We start from the raw sequence: 18,915 nt of genomic DNA, 5'->3' as shown, positions 1-18,915 counted from the left end.
GCTCCTGCCAACCTAGCACTTCAAAAGCACGTCAAAGTGCAAGTAAACTGGCGGGAAGGTAAACGGCGTTTCCATGCGCTGCTCTGGTTTGCCAGAAGCGGCTTAGTCATGCTGGCCACATGACCCGGAAGCTGTACGCCGGCTCCCTCGGCCAGTAAAGCAAGATGAGCGCCGCAAACCCAGAGTCGGTCACGACTGGACCTAATGGTCAGGGGTCCCTTTACCTTTATCCCCTTTAAAAAGGATGTTTGAGCAGAAACAGGATGATTCACAGCAGATAAGCAAAAGCTTCCGACTTCCCAGTTGTTTATCAATAGTAACACAGAAGCTGCCCACTCTGCCACAAAGTCAATTAAGCTATAAGAATCCCAGGTGTAGGTTTCATAGAATCATAGAACTATAGAGTTGTAAGGGGATCCGAGGGTCATCTAGTCCAACCCCCTGCCAAGCAGGAATCCCAGCTACGATTTAGACTTGGAACAGGTCATCCCAGGAAATAGAAATTCACCGGTTAAAGTAGGCCACTAGTGCCATCCCAGCCTGCCATTTTGCATTGGCGGCATCGCACAGCAGCTTTTTTGCACTTGCCACAGGTTGGCAGACCTTAGTGCTCTAGTTAAATGAAATAAGAAGAATGGCGTGGATGTGCTCACTTCGGCAGCAGATATACCAAAATTGGAAGGATACAGAGAAGATTAGCATGGCCCCTAAAGGAGTGGCAGGTGAAGATGATGGACTTTGCTGAATCGGCCAAACTGACCTGCAGGATCTGAGACCAGGATGACCAGAAATTCTAAAGAGACTGGAGTAAATTTATTTATGATAATTGCAAAAATTTGAAGACACTAGCAGGATTGAAGTAAATCCTACAATGTAGACATATAGTAAAGTTAGATTGCACGATTGGATTTGAGATGAGATACCGGTTGAAGGGATGTCGTAAGCTCGGCAGAGCAAAAAGGGTTTTTATGTTGATCAATGTATTGTTGAAAGCTGTTTAAAGGAAAATAATAAAAAATTATTTAGAAGAAGAAGAAGAAGAATGGTGCGGATCTTTCAAGTCCACCCGTGTCTGCCATAGCTTCAGGCCCAAGCTTGCAGTTTGTGCTCCAGAAGATCAGCTGCTGCCTGGTTGTTTCAAAGTCAGCAGGACAGTTTGTATTTGGAAAGGTGTAAAGGAGAGGCGCAGGCCACGCTCCTCCAGTAGCACGCACTTGCTTGGATCAGGCCGCTCTAGGAGGTCACACCTAAGAAAGGAGAAGAGTGAAACTCTGAGCACAGTCCGGAAAACCCATTCACTGGGCATTCATCCTGATTCGGGAGGCGAGATGAGATCGGCTACTCACGAAGCATCCATTCAGATTTGTTTGCAGGGAGGTTAGATAGCATTGTGACCAACAAGTATTATCTCACACTTTCCAGTACACTTCCCCTCTGCTTTCTTTATTACAGTGGTACCTTGGGTTACAGACGCTTCAGGTTACAGACTCTGCTAACCCAGAAATAGTACCTCGAGTTAAAAACTTTGCTTTAGGATGAGAACAGAAATCGCATGGCAGCGGCAGCTGGAGGCCCCATTAGCTAAAGTGGTGCTTCAGGTTAAGAACAGTTTCAGACTTCCAGAATGAATTAACTACTTAACCCGAGGTAAAGATAAAGGGACCCCTGACCATTAGGTCCAGTCGTGGCCGACTCTGGGGTTGCGGTGCTCATCTCACTTTATTGGCTGAGGGAGCTGGCATATAGTTTCCGGGTCATGTGGCCAGCATGACTAAGCCGCTTCTGGCGAACCAGAGCAGCGCACGAAAACGCCGTTTACTTCCCGCTGGAGTGGTACCTATTTATCTACTTACACTTTGACGTGCTTTCGAACTGCTAGGTTGGCAGGAGCTGGGACTGAACAACGGGAGCTCACCCCATCACAGGGATTCGAACCACCGACCTTCCAATTGGCAAGTCCTAGGCTCTGTGGTTTAACCCACAGCGCCACCCGTGTACCCGAGGTACCACTGTACAAAAAAATCCAAATTTTGGGGGGAAGTGCATTTCTTTGTCAGGGGTGCCAAATAAACTTTAACGGAATGCCAGGATGTGATTGAACTCCACCTGAAAACAGCAGCAGCCTGGAAGCGCCTTGTGGTGTTTACATTTACACACTTACATGACGGCCTCTTGGACTGGGAGAGACGTCTGGAGCCAGGTGACCACAGTACTGCCGTGCGACTCATACAGCCTGATCACCAGCACACCTGGCATGTCCTCAGCCTGAAAGGAGGGACGAAAACACACAAGCATCCCATAATCAGCCCATAGTCAGCACAATGCTCTTCTCCAGCTCTGTGCAACCACTCCTCTCTCCTTGTGGTCCATTGGTTATGGCTGACCACTTACTATATTTGTATCCCACCTTTCTTCCATCACAAAAGCCAAGGGCAAAGGTGGCGAGGGGCATGGGCAGGGCGGCACTGCTTGGAGAAATTCCCAAGGGCCAGAGAGATTTTTTTTCTTTGTTGTTGTTTTTCTTCTTTCTTTTTTTATTGGTTTTCACATATTACATTACAATACAGATGTACCAAAGCTAACACCATTTCCTCCCCATCCCCCCATCCATTTACATTTCTATTTCCTCAATCCACCATATTATTCTTTTCTCCTTCCTCCCACTTCCCTCCGCCCCCACTCGATTTCCTCCACATTATACAATTTACAACAACCTTTGCATTCTACAATCTTCTCAAATCATCTATATATTCTTCTTATCTTTCCTTACTAATTTTTCTTCCATCCAGTACTTCGCATTTTAATCTATGCATATTAGCGTATCTTTTTCCCCAGCAATATTTTGCCATATATTCATCAAAACATTTCCACTCCTTTTTAAATTTTTGATTCGGCTGATTTCTTATTATAGCAGTTAATTTTGCCAAAATTAAATATTCATTTCGTTTACAAGCCCATTCCTCCTTTGTGGGTATAGCTTGTGACTTCCACCTAGCAGCAATCACTATTCTAGCAGCTGTACTTGCCTATGAAAAAATCCCTCCCCCCCCCGTGGTATCTCTTCAATCCAAGGAGATATGACTCTGGTTTCTTTGTTATTGATATTTTCAACTCCAAGGGCCAGAGAGATTTGAAGGGCCACATTCTGCTCTCAGGCCTGTGGCTCCCCACCCCTGGCATACTGCAACGGAGGGCACCTGGGCAGTGCCCAGCTCTGCCTACCATCTCATGCTGTCAGTGGCGTAGCGTGGGGGGTGCAGGGGGGGCCGGCCGCACCAGGCGCAACATCGGGGGGGGGGGGGGCTCTCGCACTTGCAGCTCTCTGCCCCTACCTGGCTCACTCTCTCTCACTGCAGTGCTGGCTGTGCGAATCCGATCCGAGCCGCTGGGTCGCTGCCCACTGTGGAGGGGGTGGGTGCCAGGCGTGCGGTGCGGAGAGAGAGCGAGGGACTATCTGGGGGAGGGACAGTGCAGCGGCCACCCAGCGCAGCGCTGAGCACGGGAGAGAACCACACCAGACCAGACCAGGCAGCAGCAAGAAGGAGCTGGCAGCGGCGGCAGGTTAGGGGTTAGGGGGCGCAAATTACTTGCCTTGCCCCGGGTGCTGACAACCCACGCTACGCCACTGCATCCTGTGCTCATCATTAGAAGAGTCCTGCTGGATTAGGCCAAGGGCCCATCTAGGGCTCAACCCAATGCCCCTTGTGGGAAACCAGTAAACAGGACCCACAAAAATTCTTTCTCTTCTTGTTCCCAGCAGCCGGTATACAGAAGCACTGCTGCCTGTGATCGTGGAGTTAGACCTGAGCTTCCCTTGTGACTAGTAGCCATCGAGAGAAGTCACTTTGTGACTTGGGCCCCGTACCTGCTTTATTGCTTCCAGGACAACAGCTGGGGATTGCACAGAGAAGGCGCTCCAAGCTGGGTGCTGCCCCGAGACGCACGGCACCTTGTGAAGAGGGAAATTCAAGTTGTATGCCTGACGGATCACCTCCGCCTCCTGGAATGAACCTGTTCGGAAGACAGCACTTTGCCATCAGAGCCAAGAAAGGGACAGTCACCTCACCGCCATGCCTGTTTAGTTGCTTCAAAAAGCTCCACTTAGCCAGTGTGGTGTAGTGGTTAAGAGACTCGTAATCTGGGGAACCGGCTTCACATCTCCGCTCCTCCACATGCAGCTGCTGGGTGACCTTGGGCCAGTCACACTTCTCTGAAGTCTCTCAGCCCCACTCACCCCACAGAGTGTTTGTTGTGGGGGAGGAAGGGAAAGGAGAATGTTAGCCGCTTTGAGACTCCTTCGGGGAGTGATAAAGCGGGATATCAAATCCAAATCCAAACTCTTCTTACCTACATGAGGCATCACTGCATATGTAAACTGATGGCTCCCAATATCTGCCGTGGCGTCAGGCGACTTTGGTGCTCTTAACCTTCATGCAGATGAAAATGATATATTACTATACAAGAAGGTAAGAGTTGGCCTGCTGGATCAAGCCAATTGCCCGTCTAGTCCAACGCCCTGTTCCCACAGTGGCCGACCAGATGCAGCGAAAGGAAATCCACAAGTAGGATTTGAACACAAGGGCTCTCTCCCCTCCTGTGGTTTCCAGCAACTGATATTCAGAAGCTTTTGCTGACCATGGAGTGAGTGTAGCCACCGAGGCTAGCAGCCATCGATTGCCCTCTCCTTCATGAATTTGTCAAATCCTCTTTTTTTTCCAGAAAAATGACTTTTTACTGGGTTTTCTAAACAAGTATCAGAGGAATAATAAATGATACTGTCCAATCCTCTTTTAAAGCCATCTAAGTTCCATGGTTTAACTCTGCGCTGCCTGACTAAGTTCTTTCTTTTTATCTGTTCTGAGCTTTGCACGGGATGCTTGTGTTATTGACTGTGCAGTTCCACCAACATGGCCATTCCCAGACTCACTTCTGTTACTCCATTCCTGACGTAGCCAAACAGGCAAACATTAGATGTGAGCTAAGATACACAAGGCATCTGCAAGCTCCCTTCTAAAGCGCCAGGAAAACACAGCAAAATTCTGGAATACCAAAGACCTCAAGCCATCCCGCCAGAATTTTTTTCCTGCCTGCCTGCCAAAACTCACAGGGAAAGGCTCATCACGTTGCCCCGGACGGAGCAGCCATATTTGGAGTTGTTCAGCAGGGCCACCCCAAAGCCATGCTCAGACAGGTCCATCCACTTGTGGCTCCACACCTTGGAAAAATAATAACCAGATATTATGATAAACATAATCATCTACGGCAGATGTAAGCAGACTTCAGGCTTGCAGGGTCTCCTGTGTTTTTAAAACTAGAATTCCTAAGGTATATTAACCAGAACCATGTTGTTGTTGTTTTTTAAAGCACTGCGGAGGGTGGACATATATACACATAATTAAGGAACAAAATGCCTCTGAGCATATGCTCAGCCCAGGGATTGTGTTTTCAGTGCCAGGCCTGAGTTCACAGTCCTTTCGCCCAGTTCAAGGGTCTTCCAAAGCCCTGAACAACTTAGGTCCAGGTAACTCAGGGATTGCCTGAACCCTTCTGTCCCAGTTTGATCACTGAGTTCATCTGCAAGAGCGTCGTTGCTCGTTCTCTGAGAACTCATTTGGCAACAGCAGGAAACAGAGCCTTTGGTGGCATTGGCCCGGTCCTGTAAGAACTCTTTGCCATGAGAGATTTAGCAGGCATCTCCTGTGCCAACTTTGAAACACCTGCTGAAAATTCTTCTGAATTTATGGAACCAAGGGGGCGGTGGCCCAAAAATCTTTGGGAACCACCAGTGTAGACAGTTGATAAACAGAAAGGTTGACAGCCAGCCAGCAATACCTATCTTGGCCAGGAGCCTGTGGGCAGATTCTCACCTCAAACCGAGCCCAGTCCCAAGAGGTGTTCCAGTGCGTTGGCCTCTGAAGGTGGCCAAACTGTATCTCATATGTGGCATTGGGGCTCCGGACCTTGGCAGGGAATTCCACCTTGAGGAACTTATGAGCCTCATTCCAGTCCACCTGTGGATCCAGCAAGAAGTGTAGCATATCAGACGAGAAAAGGTGCCTTGTTCTCCGCTCTGCCCCCAATCTCAATGTTATTTATTTACTTACTTACCGTATTTTTCGCTCTATAGGACGCACCGGACCATAGGAGGGGGAGAACAGGGGGAAAAAAATTCTCCCCCTCTCTGCTCAGCACCCCTTCAGCGAAGCAGCAGGAGAAACAGAGCCCCTTCCATTTCTCCTTCCGCTTCACTGAAGGGGCGCTGCGCAGAGAGGGAAAACTGTGCAGCGCCTCTCCAGCGAAACGAATCCTGGAGAGCAAGAGGGATCGGTGTGCACCGACCCCTCTCGCTCTCCAGGCTTCAGGCGGCTATCTGCAAGCCTTCGGAGCGCAGCGGGAACTCCTGCTGTGCTCCGAAGGCTTGCGGATAGCTGCCTGAAGCCCCCGGAGCACAGCAGGAGTTCCTGCTGTGCTCCAGGGGCTTCAGCGAAAGCACCGCGGAGCCACCAGAGCGCAGGGGGAGCGCTCCCTCTGCGCTTTGGAGGCTTCGCGTTGCTATCGCTGAAACCAAGGAGCCTGCATTCGCTCCATAGGACGCAGAGACATTTCCCCTTAATTTTTGGAGGGGGAAAAGTGCGTCCTATAGGGTGAAAAATACGGTACTTACTTACTTACATATAAAACACATACATTCTCCAAGTTTATTTGGAGGCTCCCCTGCTCTAGGAACTTCCAGGTCACCAGGAAGTGTCATAACATCTCCAAACCTACTAAAGCTGATGAGTTCTCCTTATTCCAGGCCAGTCCCAAACAGCAAAGAAAAGTGAAACCAGATTAGGGTAGAGTTTGTGGGGGTCAGGTGGGATTGCTATGAGGAATTATGAAAATATGGAGCAAGCCATTGTGTCCACAATGAAAGCATTGCGTTGACTGGGTCTGAGTCGTTGAGAATAATTTCTGATTAAATCCCACAAGCCTCTGCATCTCTGCCCATCTTCTCTACTGTCCATTTTCTATGCCTAAAGCATTCTAAAACACAGACCAGGCATCCTGAGCCATAAAGATAGAAGGTAGCTTTGATGTAGCTTTTGTTAATCTTTAGATAGATCTTAAGGGCCAGGAACAGAGTTTGTGACTTCTGGGGGTACTAAATGCATTTCTCATTGGTTCCTGTTTATTTAGCTTAACCACATATGCATGCTCAAGCAGGAAATAGTTTCTTTGTAGTTCAAAGGATTTCTTCTGATCTGTCCCACGTGGGGTTTTTTGAAATGCTCAGAGGAAATCTGATTGGTTCTTACAAACACTGTGCAAAAGGTACTTTTGTGAATAAAACGACCTGGGCCAAGGCGTGGACAGATTATTATTGGCCCTTCCTCCCAGAGTCTTGCTGGTCAAGCCTCGTGTGTATTTTATTAATCAGAGTCCAATCCTTCCTTGCTTTTGGAACGCAACAGAGTTCACTGAAATGACAGATTGGGGTGGGGTGGGGCAAGCAAAGTTCCTAATGATGCAATGTTCAAAAGGCCTATCACAGAGCCAAGCACACTAACACTAAAATGCAGTAAATTTTTTGTCTCAAGAACCTAAGAGGAACCTGGCTGCTGAATCAGTCCAGCATCCTGTTCTCACAGCAGAAGCCCCAGTGGGAAACCGGCAAGTAGGATTCGTGCCCAAGAGCAATTTCTCCGCTCCTACAAATTCCAGCAACCATTTCCAGCAGCATTGCTGCTCCCCACAGTAGCTGGTAGCCTTTGATAGCCCTCTCCTCCAAGAAGTTGTCTAATCTTCTTTTAAATCTATCTAAGCTGGCAGCAAGGTGATATCTCTACTTTCTAAGTAGAGACATCACCTTGCCAACAAAGGTCTGTATAGTAAAAGCTATGGTTTTCCCAGTAGTGATGTATGGAAGTAAGAGCTGGACCATAAAGAGGGCTGATCACCGAAGAATTGATGCTTTTGAATTATGGTGCTGGAGGAGACTCTTGAGAGTCCCATGGACTGCAAGAAGATCAAACCTCTCCATTCTGAAGGAAATCAGCCCTGAGTGCTCACTGGAAGGACAAATCCTGAAGCTGAGGCTCCAAGACTTTGGCTACCTCATGAGAAGATTCCCTGGAAAAGACCCTGATGTTGAGAAATATGGAGGGCACAAGGAGAAGGGGACAACGGAGGACGAGATGGTTGGACAGTGTTCTCGAAGCTACCAGCATGAGTCTGACCAAACTGTGGGAGGCAGTGGAAGACAGGAGTGCCTGGCGTGCTCTGGTCCAGGGGGTCACGAAGAGTCAGACACAACTAAATGACTAAACAACAACAAGCTGGTGGCCATCACTGCCTCCAGGGGCAGGGAGTTCCGCAGTTTAACTATGTGCTGTGAGAAGAAGTCCTTTCTTTGACCTGTCCCGAATCCTCCAGCATTCAACTTCATTGAATGCCTCTGAGTTCTATTGTTATGAGAGAGAAAGAAAAACTTTTCTATATGCACTTTCTCCCTCCCAGGCACAATTTTTAAAAACTTCTATCATGGTGCCTCTTGTTCACCTTTTCTCTAAGCTAAAAGTCCCAAAACGCTGCAATCTTTCATAGACTAAGGTTATAAAAGCAACCTTTGGATTTTGCACAGCAGGCCTCGTTTATAATATTTTTAAAATCAGAAATATCAAGCATTCTGAATCAATAGATTTTAAACATTGCATAAGAAAGGCGTGACAGTGCCCCTACTTATAGCAGCTGGAATGAGGATCGCACAGTTGTGGAAAAAATTAGACTGGACCCATCTAAAGTGTGGGATATTGCCTTGCTGGAAAACGTAGTAAGTTGAAAGTCTTGAGGGGCCAAAGAAAAAGGACGATTTCATACTTGTTTGGTTTGACTTTATTTCACTTGTAAGCAGCACAGCTGTCAGCGTTTCCCTTTTTTTTAAGGGAAATTCCCTTATTCCGAATACGATTCCTCGCAAGAAAAGGGAAAAGTTGACAGCTATGGTAAGGAAAGACCTCCCTTGGCCTACAAACAAATATGGCTTATACACTGACTCAGTACATTTCATCATTTTCCTTGGTATAACAGGGTCCATGTTTTGAAACCTTGTCTTCTTTAACTATGATGCCTATACTATAGATAGCTCCACTTGCTACCTTCCACACATTCACATACTTGTGGTTTATTTATTTTGGTTTTATTTTATGTCTGTATTTGTTTGACAGTGGTCAGTAATGGTATATGGACTATGTATATTGTCACCAGACCCTGTTTGCTAACACTGTGTTTTGCATAACCTTGTACGATCTTTTCTTGAAATGTAATTTAAAAAATATTTAATTTAAAGGGGAAAAAACAGATTTACAAAACATACATAGGTGTGGGTGTATTTAGGAGGGGAAAGAGCTTCCAGAGAAGATTACAAGCATATCGAACCTGAGTCTGGAAGCGGACGTGAGGGCATGCTGCGTCCAGAATGACCTCTTGCGTAAGAACGCTCTTCTCGCTGATCTGCAGGGAGAAGGTCACACTGCCCCGCAGTCCCCCTGGCTGGATGATTTCCAAGGGTTTAAGGAGATGTGCAATGGTCTTCCTGAAAGGGATATTTACAAGGAAATCATCGGCTCAGAGTTCTAGGCCAGGGGCCAGCAAACTTACCGCACCTTGGGCCGGGTGTCTCCAGCGCCGATTGCGCGGCGGACCGGAGGGTGGGGGAGCGCGTGCCCATACGCGAGTAAACACGCTATTTCCGGCGCACTTCCGGGTCGGAGGAGCACTGGAAATAGCTTGTGCGCATGTGCGTGGGCCTCCTCTGACCCGGATGTGCACCAGAATAGCATGTGCACAAGCTATTTCTGGTGCTCCTCCAACCTGGAAGTGGGCAGCCGCGCAGCGCAGCACCGGTAAGAGCGGGCAGCAGCAGCGGGGGTCGCCGTGGGCCAGATAAACGAGTCCCTCGGGCCTTATCCAGCCCACGGGCCTTAGTTTGGGGACCCCTGTTCTAGGCCGTAAGGGAAGAATATCCAAAGAGCCCTGCTGGATCAAGCCAATGGCCCGTCTAGTCCAGCCCATCTAGTGCCAACCAAATGCCCAAAATGGGAATCCCACAAGCAGGAACCAATCACAAGAGCAGCCCTCTCCCCTCTTGTGGTTTCCAGGAAATGGTATCCAGGAGCATCACTGCCTCCAACGGTGGTACAAAAAGCCCGATACCCATGGGGAGCGGCCTCTGCTGACTACTGTAGCGTAGACAGCCCATTGTTGAATAGTTTGTTTAAATGTTAGGGTTCATTATTGTTCCACGGGGTGTGTACCAATTTAAAAGCCAGGGTGCATATCCTGACCTAGTTTTTACAGCTGCGTAGCAGTGTAGCATAGGGACGCGGGTGGCGCTGTGGGTTAAACCACAGAGCCTAGGACTTGCCAATCAGAAGGTCGGCGGTTCGAATCCCCACGACGGGGTGAGCTCCCGTTGCTCGGTCCCTGCTCCTGCCAACCTAGTAGTTCGAAAGCACGTCAAAGTGCAAGTAGATAAATAGGTACTGCTCCAGTGGGAAGGTAAATGGCGTTTCCGTGCGCTGCTCTGGTTCTCCAGAAGCGGCTTGGTCATGCTGGCCATATGACCCGGAAGCTGTACACTGGCTCCCTCGGCCAATAAAGCGAGATGAGCACCACAACCCCAGAGTCGGCCACGACTGGACCTAATGGTCAGGGGTCCCTTTACCTTTATCAGTGTAGCAGGTGCTGATAAGTCACTGTAATTAGCTGTGTCAGCAATTGTGAATGGTATATAATGTGCAGTATGCACCTTACTCTCCCCGGTGGATGGATGGGTGATGATTATAGACACTATGTAAGATGTATGTTAGAGGAGTTTTGTTATTAAACCATGCAAAGATATTTTTGCGTCTCTTCAGTGTTCCCATCTGTGTGGTCTACTCTGCACGCACTCTGTGCCATGTTTCAAATGCCCAATACCCATATGTGAAGAGATGTAACCAAGTGTGTGTGAAAGGATACGGTCAGGACAATCTGCTTGCTCAGACTGTATTAAGGAGGTGTCAAGAATGTTTGTGCGGGGAAAACCCAGCCTTGGGCTAGTTTGATAGAAAGCAGGCGCCGTGTTCCTGTTGGTGAATCAGGCATCCAAGCTATGACTATGCAGGCACACTTTCCCACTGAGAACGTGGCTTCACTTCCACACATGTGCAAAGCGAAGGTGAGGGAATGTCTCTATGTAAGCCTGTGTGATTTATAGGTTTGGGGACTCCACTTTTGTGGGCTCCCCAGAGGCCGCTATTGTGACCAGATAAAGCCATCTTAAGCATCACAATGGTGTGTTTACTGAAGAAATCCACCACACTACACTGGTGCCCCGCAAGACGAATGCCTTGCAAGACGGAAAACTCGCTAGACGAAAGAGTTTTCCGTTTTGGAGGTGCTTCGCAAAATGAATCTCCTATGGGCTTGCTTCGCAAGACGAAAATGTCTTGCTAGTTTCCTGCGGGTTTTTTCCCTCCCCCCCTTTTTCTAAGCCACTAAGCCGCTTATCATCTGATCCGATAAGCCACTAAAAGCCGCTAATAGCATTAATCCGCTAATCCGTCAATGGGCTTGCTTCACAAGACGAAAAAACCGCTAGACGAAGAGAATCACAGAACGGATTCTTTTCGTCTTGCGAAGCACCACTGTACCTAGAAAAGCCAAAAGTTTTCAGATAGCAGATTAGATTTCGTTCCGTTCCGTGCCTGCCCGCCTGGTCCCATCAAATAAAGTTCCCTTACACAGAGGCAGACATTTCTCCACCTAGATCAGTACTACACTGGCTGGCAGCAGTTCTCCAAGGTCTCAGGCAGTCCCCTCCACCATCACCTACTACCTTCTAACCGGAGGTTCTGGCGACTAACACTGCAGAGCAGGCTCCCTACTGCCCTGAGCTGTGGCTGCTCCTTTCTTTGCTCCATTAGTGAATTAGACATTCCATTTCCCTTTGTTTTCAGTCTGTTGGCCATCACTTTCATTGGTTCCCTCCATGCCACTCACACTAAGAGGTAAGTCTGCACTGCGTCCTCCTCCTTAGTCCTGTTTTCCTTTCCTCTGCAAAGGAAGAATGGCTGTGCCTAAAGATTTTTCAAGAGAAATGAGTATGTAACAGAGAGAGGAGAACAGGAGTGAGAAGGGTTCCAAAATGCAAGAACATTCCTTACAGTGGTAAATATTGCTTACCCTGAGATACATAGATTTGAGTTTTGAGCTATGCTGAAAACATGGAGCATTCTCAAACAAGGAAATGTGGTATTTCTTTTTATATAAGCCTTTGCTTTTGCTTACTTGTTGTATGGCCACTTCTCCCTACATGCTTGTGATACACCTGGATATTTTTTAACAACACCTAGAAGCGCCCCAGTGGTTTAAACTAAATTGTGCCATTGGTGAGAAGCATGTGTGATTCTCTCTGACTGATTTGCAATTCCAGCTCTGTCTGAAGAGAGACCGAATGGATGCCTTAACCTTTGCTGCGAAGAGAAGCTCTTCAGCATCCTTTTGTTACATACAAGAAATATCAAGCTGCAGCGTTGTGCCAGAAAGATGACAGGCAACCTACCTGGTCTCCAGGTGATAGTCCATAACGTCCCAGGCATCCCAATACAATGGAACGTCGTCAAATATCACAAACTGGTTAGCGCAGCAACCTTCGGGAACTGACTCTCTAAGGAGAAAAGCACACCCTCAAGAAGTCAAGGAATTGCATGGCTTGATCTGAGAAAAAATAAAGTTCAGATCTCAAAGTACCTCTCTGGATGCATTAAGCAAAGCGATGTCACACGCCCTAGAGTATCCAGACAGACCTGGACAAGACCATTCTTCATGATGACAGAGCCATCCACCTGCAGAGGAAGATTTAAGAACTAAATAAATGAAAAGGAACAAGAGCCACTAGGAGGCCACTGTTAGGATATAGTTCCATTCCACCTTAAAAGGGAACAGGCATGACTGCTATGTGTCACATGCCTGTTTACTTCCAGCACAGTCTGCTGGGAACTTCCGTTTTGTATATTGCTTTTGCTATTGCTGTTTTGCTGGAGACGAAGGGAAGCAGACATGTTTTTTCCTTTGTTCCTGAACTATGCTGAATAAATGTTATAAATAATGCTTATGCATGTCTCTGTCCGCCACTTCCATTGTGGGTCCACCGAACACATTCTCTTGACTTGCCCTTCTTATGCAGAGCTTAGACAAAATTTTATAGACCCACTCCTATGTCAATCTAGCTTCCTATCTGGAGAAAACCAGGTTTTACACTTGCTGAATAACGTCACTAGAGCTATACCTTCCTTGGTGGCCAAATTTCTTTTTTTAGCTTTTAAGCGTTGCAAGACTATAATTGACTGTATTGATATGGGGCTATCTGTTTAGCCCATTTTAGTGTTGGCTAAGTTCTAAAATCTTCCTGGAGTTTTTAACTGTGTATTGACAAATGTACTTTTTTCTGACTGACGGTCGAATAAAAGGTTGATGATGATGATGACTTCCAGTGTGGAGATTTATTCACTCTGCTAATTAGCGTACTCGGCAGCTTCAGAAGGCTACTGAGGCTCGAGTCGCTGATTGATTGATGCTGTTCCGTGACCTGGAGATCGCCCGGCTGCCGGTTGGTGGCTGGAGCCAGCTGGGGGCCTGCCTGATGCCCCCGTCTCCCTGGCAGCATCCCAACAGTCACACCCTGATGCCTAAGAATAAGGGGAAACACAGACCGCCTGGATTCACCCATCAGCTAGAGAAAGAGGGGCTCCAGCTCCCATCATCCCCCAGGAGTGATGCAAGTTGTAGTACAGAACATCTAGAGAGGCAACGGGATCTCCATTCCCAAATCATGGAATTTGCTGCACTTTCATGTAACTTATTCCATGGAGGGGCATCCATCCACATGCCTCCTTGTTCTGAAACTATATGAAATCAAACCATACTTCATCAAACTTGTCTTTTTGAATGAATCCACCTAGAGACAGTTTACGGGATTTTTCTTCCAGCAAGGCTACTTGCCAAACCCTTGCGTACCAGTAGGCCAAATTGACCAGCTCAAACGTTTCCCAAAACATTGCTCCAGACATCCTGGCTGCCATCAAAAGGTGGCAAATGAATTCCTTCTTTTTTCTTTATCAGCTTCAGAAAATAATTCTGAAGCACCAGATATGAAGGAGGGACGAGTTTGATTTGTTATTAAAGAAATATCTTTGAACGTCGTGGCCCAGAATTCCGCAACCTTGAGGCAGTCCCACCACATGTGCCCTCAGGTGCCCACCATTTGGTAGCCCTGCGGCATATATTATTAACTCCGGTTTCCTGGCAAAAGCCACAGAGGAGCTCACCTCTTTGGTCACTGTCACGGGATATGGAGCAGGTAAGGAATCTTGAGCAACACAGTAGCCCATGCTGGGAACTGTCACCAAGGCTAAAGAGGTACAAAGGAGACAGGTTAACTTTGAAGCAGCCAAAAGACAGGTGCATTTGCTAAGGTCGAGTCCTTCTACAATCCTCTGCACTGTATTTCACTCCCACCTGGGGTCACAATGCATACTGAAATTAACGGGCATGACTAAAATAGGTTTTAGCATTTCTTCTTGTGAATGCAACAATCCCTTCACTTAAGAATATTGCAAGGACTCTGTAACGATTAGAAGTACTTTACCCACTACAATAAAGAAGAACTTGCTATAAAGTAATCTATCTGTGAATCAAAAGCTTTTTGGCACCTAAGGTCTTGGATCCTCCTGGTCCAGCTTTGGGGATGACTTCAGTTCGTTTCCACGGCAACGTGTTGACCACAAGGATGCCACCGTTAGTCTCTTGACTGCTTGGCAAAAGGCCTCCAAACAGGGACTGCACAACATCTTTCAGAAGTTGAGATCCAGCACTGCAAATTTCTGGGGGGAAAGGATTTCCATTAAGGGAACTTGCCCATCCAGAGTGAGCTAAAGCGGTAGCACATATTTTAAAAGGGGGAAGTGGGACCTGCAACAAAATGTTGCCGTGCGGATGGTTCCTTTCCACAGCTAGAACCTGCCCTCTTCCCGGTTACTCTGTTCCGAGTCGCCTTCTGTCCTGGTGTCACACACCCCAACTGCCAGTTAGCATTCTTTGGGTTGCTTTGGGTGCCTGCCCTCCAAGATAAAATAAAGTACAGTGGTACCTTGGGTTAAGAACTTAATTCATTCCAGAGGCCCGTTCTTAACCTGAAACTGTTCTTAACCTGAGGTACCACTTTAGCAAATGGGGCCTCCTGCTGCCGCTGCGCAATTTCTGTTCTCATCCTGAAGCAAAGTTCTTAACCCGAGGTACTATTTCTGGGATAGTGGAGTCTGTAACCTGAAGCGTATGTAACCTGAAGCATCTGTAACCCAAGGTACCACTGTACTGGCAGAGGGAGCTGACATTTGTCCACAGACAGTTTTTCTGGGTTATGTGGCCAGCATGACTGAGCCGCTTCTGGTGAAACCAGAGCAGCGCACGGAAACACAGTTTACCTTCTCGCCAGAGCAGTACCTTTTTATCTACTTGCACTTCATGCTTTCAAACTGCTAGGTTGGCAGGAGCTGGGACTGAGCAACGGGAACTCACTCTGTCGCGGGGATTCGAACCACCGACCTTCTGATCAGCAAGCCCAAGGCTCAGTGGTTTACACCACAGCGCCACCCGCATCCCTTGTGTCAGATACGGCATGGTTTTTAATTGTATGCGTATTGCTGCTTTTATTTCTTATACTGTATTTTATTGCAGAATACAGATTCTAAGTGTTCTTCACAGACATGCCACAGACCACCTAAATAAAGCTTTTGGACCACTGCTGGTCTGAGAACCAGGGTTCAGAAACCTCTGTTCCATGCTATAGTCATTCTGACAGCTCAATACCTGAAGAGAAGTAGTGCTAGATTCTTAAACCCAGTAAAATATGGGCAACATGTGTCTCCCTAGGAAGTGAATTCATGTTACTGGGGCTGCCACCATGAAGGCCCCGCCTCTGGGGCTGACCAATCTAACGTATCCCGACAGCAGGCTGAAGAGAAGGGCCTCTTGAGGTCTCTCTCAAGGGCCAGGGTAAATTCATACCTGAATAGTATCTCATGGCATCCTCAGCTACCAGTTGGATACAGCTGCCTGGCAAGACATCATGGAACTGATTCAGGAGGAGGAGCCTGCCACCAAAAGGGGAGAAAAAATCAGGAGACCCAAAGGAAGAGAGGAACTACCTGGCATCTATACAAAGCATTTGCGGGTCAGGGGCTCCACCGCCTTGTCACAGTTCTCAGATGGAGAGCAGGCAGGATCCGTGATAGGAGTGGGGAGGGAAAAGGTGGTGGGTGACCTTTCTTAGGGTTTGGCCACCCTTTTCTACTACCCCAACAAAGCCCAGCAAGATCCCATATTCTGAACAGCACCAAATATTCACATTCAAAATTGTACCTCCACAGGTGCTGAAGCTTAGCAGAAGGGTACTGGAAAGAGCTTTTCTGTGCCAAAGCAAAGCTACTCAGAATCTCAACATCGTGGAGTAGGCGCTCACACTCCCGATTCCCCTTCTTAATCTGGTTTCAAAAGGAGAAAACATTTACAGAAAACAGCAATGGAAGGAAATGATTAGACACATTGTTTTTATGATTACCAGTTGCTTTAAATTGTTTTTCGTAGTGGATTTCAATGCTGTAATTAATTATTTAATAGATGATGATGATAATCAGATACCAATAAGCAGAGACTGCAAGTTGTAACATTGCAACTCTATGTATTTGTACCCAGAACCTGCGGCCTTCCGGACCTTTGTTGGACTACAACTCCCATCATTCCTGACTATTGGTTCTGCTTGCTGGAGCTGATGGGATGTGGAGTCCAACAGGGCCTGGAAGGTTGTCCTTTCCTGTCTCACAAAGCAAGATAAGCAGACGCTGCAGCAACCGACAGGAGGCTTATGAGGACAAACTTTCCCCAAGTTGAACTTCTAAGGTTATGCTGGTTTTAGAAATTCGGGAACAGAAGCTTCCGAGGACAGACCTTTTGACTCTCAGCCAGAGGACTGTCTAATTGACCGTTTTCCTGTGCATACTAACCTGTCCATGTGTGGTGTATGTGCCGTTATGGAGCTCCAGAAACAGTTCGCCAACCCAGGTGCACAGCTGAGCCTTTTCCTTTTCCAGGGCAGTGAAAAGCCGGTCAGGTGTGGACATCTGAACCCTGCGAGAAGGAGAGAAAGAGAAACCACCAGTTGTAGCAGGGCTGGGGAGAGCGTCAGGCCCAGAGACTAAATGCTTCTCCGTCCAGTCCTGGGGATGCTCAAAAGGCCACACCCTCTTTCCTCCAGGCCACGCCCCCTCACTGGCCCTGCTGCGCCACCTCCTGAGGTGCAGGAAAGTGTCCTCCGACTAGGTAAATGCTCATCCGGATGCAGGGGGGAGGTGCCAAGAGTTAATGAGTGTTCATCCGAATTTGTTTATGGGGCATTTACAGTGGTACCTTGGGATGCGAACGGGATCCATTCCGGAGCCCCGTTCGCATCCTGAATAGAATGTAAGACGCGACTGCGCATCTGCGCATCACGTTTCGCCGCTTCCCCGCATGCGCGTGACGTCATTTTGACCGTCTGCACATACGCGAGCGGCAAAACCCGGAAGTAACGCGCTCTGTTACTTCCAGGTCGCCGCGGAGCGCAACCCAAAAATACTTATCCTGAAGCATATTTATCCCGGGGTATGACTGTATATGGCTTCCCACAAATCTTTTATTCAACCCATACCTTTGTGGGTCCATCTTCCTAACCACAGGAAGCCAAGCTTTCCTTTTTCCTTTTTAAAGGGGGCTTGTCTGAGCAGCAAAGGGAGACTGACCTTGGCAAGCCGTCTGTGTCCTTCATTCTCCTCAGCCTGTCCAGGATCTTCTGCGTTGGGCCGCCTCCCCCGTCTCCGAAGCCAAAGAGAGCGGCACTGTGGTTGACACGGCCCCTGTCCCTGTTGTTCTTTGCCGTTTTTAACATCTAGGGCAGAGGCAACAACGTGATGACGTGACCTCTTTTCAAAGGGAATATTTATTTATTTATTTTATTCACAAGATTCACATGCAGCTCCATTGTGAAAGAAAAGTTTGCAAGAATATACAGTGGTGCCTCGCAAGACGAAAAGAATCCGTTCTGTGATTCTCTTCGTCTAGCGGTTTTTTCGTCTTGCGAAGCAAGCCCATTGACGGATTAGCGGATCAGCTGATAAGCGGCTTAGCGGCTTAGAAAAGGGGGGGGAGGGGAAAAAACCCGCAGGAACTCGCAAGACATTTCCGTCTTGCGAAGCAAGCCCATAGGAGATTCGTTTTGCGAAGCACCTCCAAAACGGAAAACCCTTTCGTCTAGCGGGTTTTCCGTCTTGCGAGGCATTCGTCTTGCGGGGCACCACTGTAAGAGAAAACATCAACATTATTGCATTAGAAAAACTCAATTAAAACAGGTATTTTAAAATATTATTAAAAAGAAATAAAGACCCACGTATCTTCTGCATTTCTGGATAGGCTTTCCTAAATAAAAATCTTTTAAGCAGGCACTGAAAATAGTACAGTTAAGGTTGCTTGCCTGGTGTCAGGAGGCAATATGGTTGATCCACACTGTCAGGGGACTGCCATCGGAACAGGGGAGGGAGGCAGGGTTGGGATACAGAGAGCCTCCAAAGCTCCTGAGGAGCAGTTCCTCTTCCAGTGAGCGGAAACGCCAGCCAAGCAAGGAAAGGGCTTGAGGATGCTGCTGAGAGCCCCAGTGCCTCACCTTGCCAGGCTGGCCAGGAGGGACCCACGCCACGTCTGTCGCCCAGCTTGCGCAGAGGGGTGAAACGCAAGGAGGGGAGGTGGAGGCTTGGGGTGTCTAAGTTCTTACGTTGGGGGAGAAGCCGGAAGGGGCCACTTCCG

At 47.9% G+C, this 18,915-nt stretch overlaps 1 protein-coding gene across 1 annotated transcript in view; it reads right to left on the bottom strand.

Moving 5' to 3' along the window:
- Positions 1–289: 289 nt before the first annotated feature.
- Positions 290–18,915, bottom strand: part of MAN2C1 (mannosidase alpha class 2C member 1) — a 35,027-nt gene continuing 16,401 nt past the window's right edge. The window contains exons 12-26 of the mRNA XM_082237345.1: positions 17,859–18,004; positions 17,085–17,208; positions 16,444–16,565; positions 16,090–16,175; positions 14,736–14,906; positions 14,352–14,434; positions 12,775–12,869; positions 12,587–12,691; positions 9,418–9,574; positions 5,868–6,011; positions 5,106–5,215; positions 4,348–4,427; positions 3,866–4,011; positions 2,162–2,265; positions 290–1,247 (exon numbers count right to left, since the gene is read on the bottom strand). Of these exons, the coding sequence (XP_082093471.1) occupies positions 1,118–1,247; positions 2,162–2,265; positions 3,866–4,011; positions 4,348–4,427; positions 5,106–5,215; positions 5,868–6,011; positions 9,418–9,574; positions 12,587–12,691; positions 12,775–12,869; positions 14,352–14,434; positions 14,736–14,906; positions 16,090–16,175; positions 16,444–16,565; positions 17,085–17,208; positions 17,859–18,004 (1,803 nt within the window). The 3' untranslated portion in view covers positions 290–1,117. The remainder of the gene's footprint in view (positions 1,248–2,161; positions 2,266–3,865; positions 4,012–4,347; positions 4,428–5,105; positions 5,216–5,867; positions 6,012–9,417; positions 9,575–12,586; positions 12,692–12,774; positions 12,870–14,351; positions 14,435–14,735; positions 14,907–16,089; positions 16,176–16,443; positions 16,566–17,084; positions 17,209–17,858; positions 18,005–18,915) is intronic.

The sequence above is a fragment of the Podarcis vaucheri genome (assembly GCF_965113315.1).
Source record: "Podarcis vaucheri genome assembly, chromosome: 9".
NCBI classification, from domain to species: domain Eukaryota; kingdom Metazoa; phylum Chordata; class Lepidosauria; order Squamata; family Lacertidae; genus Podarcis; species Podarcis vaucheri.
This window is presented reverse-complemented; position numbering and strand designations above follow the sequence as displayed.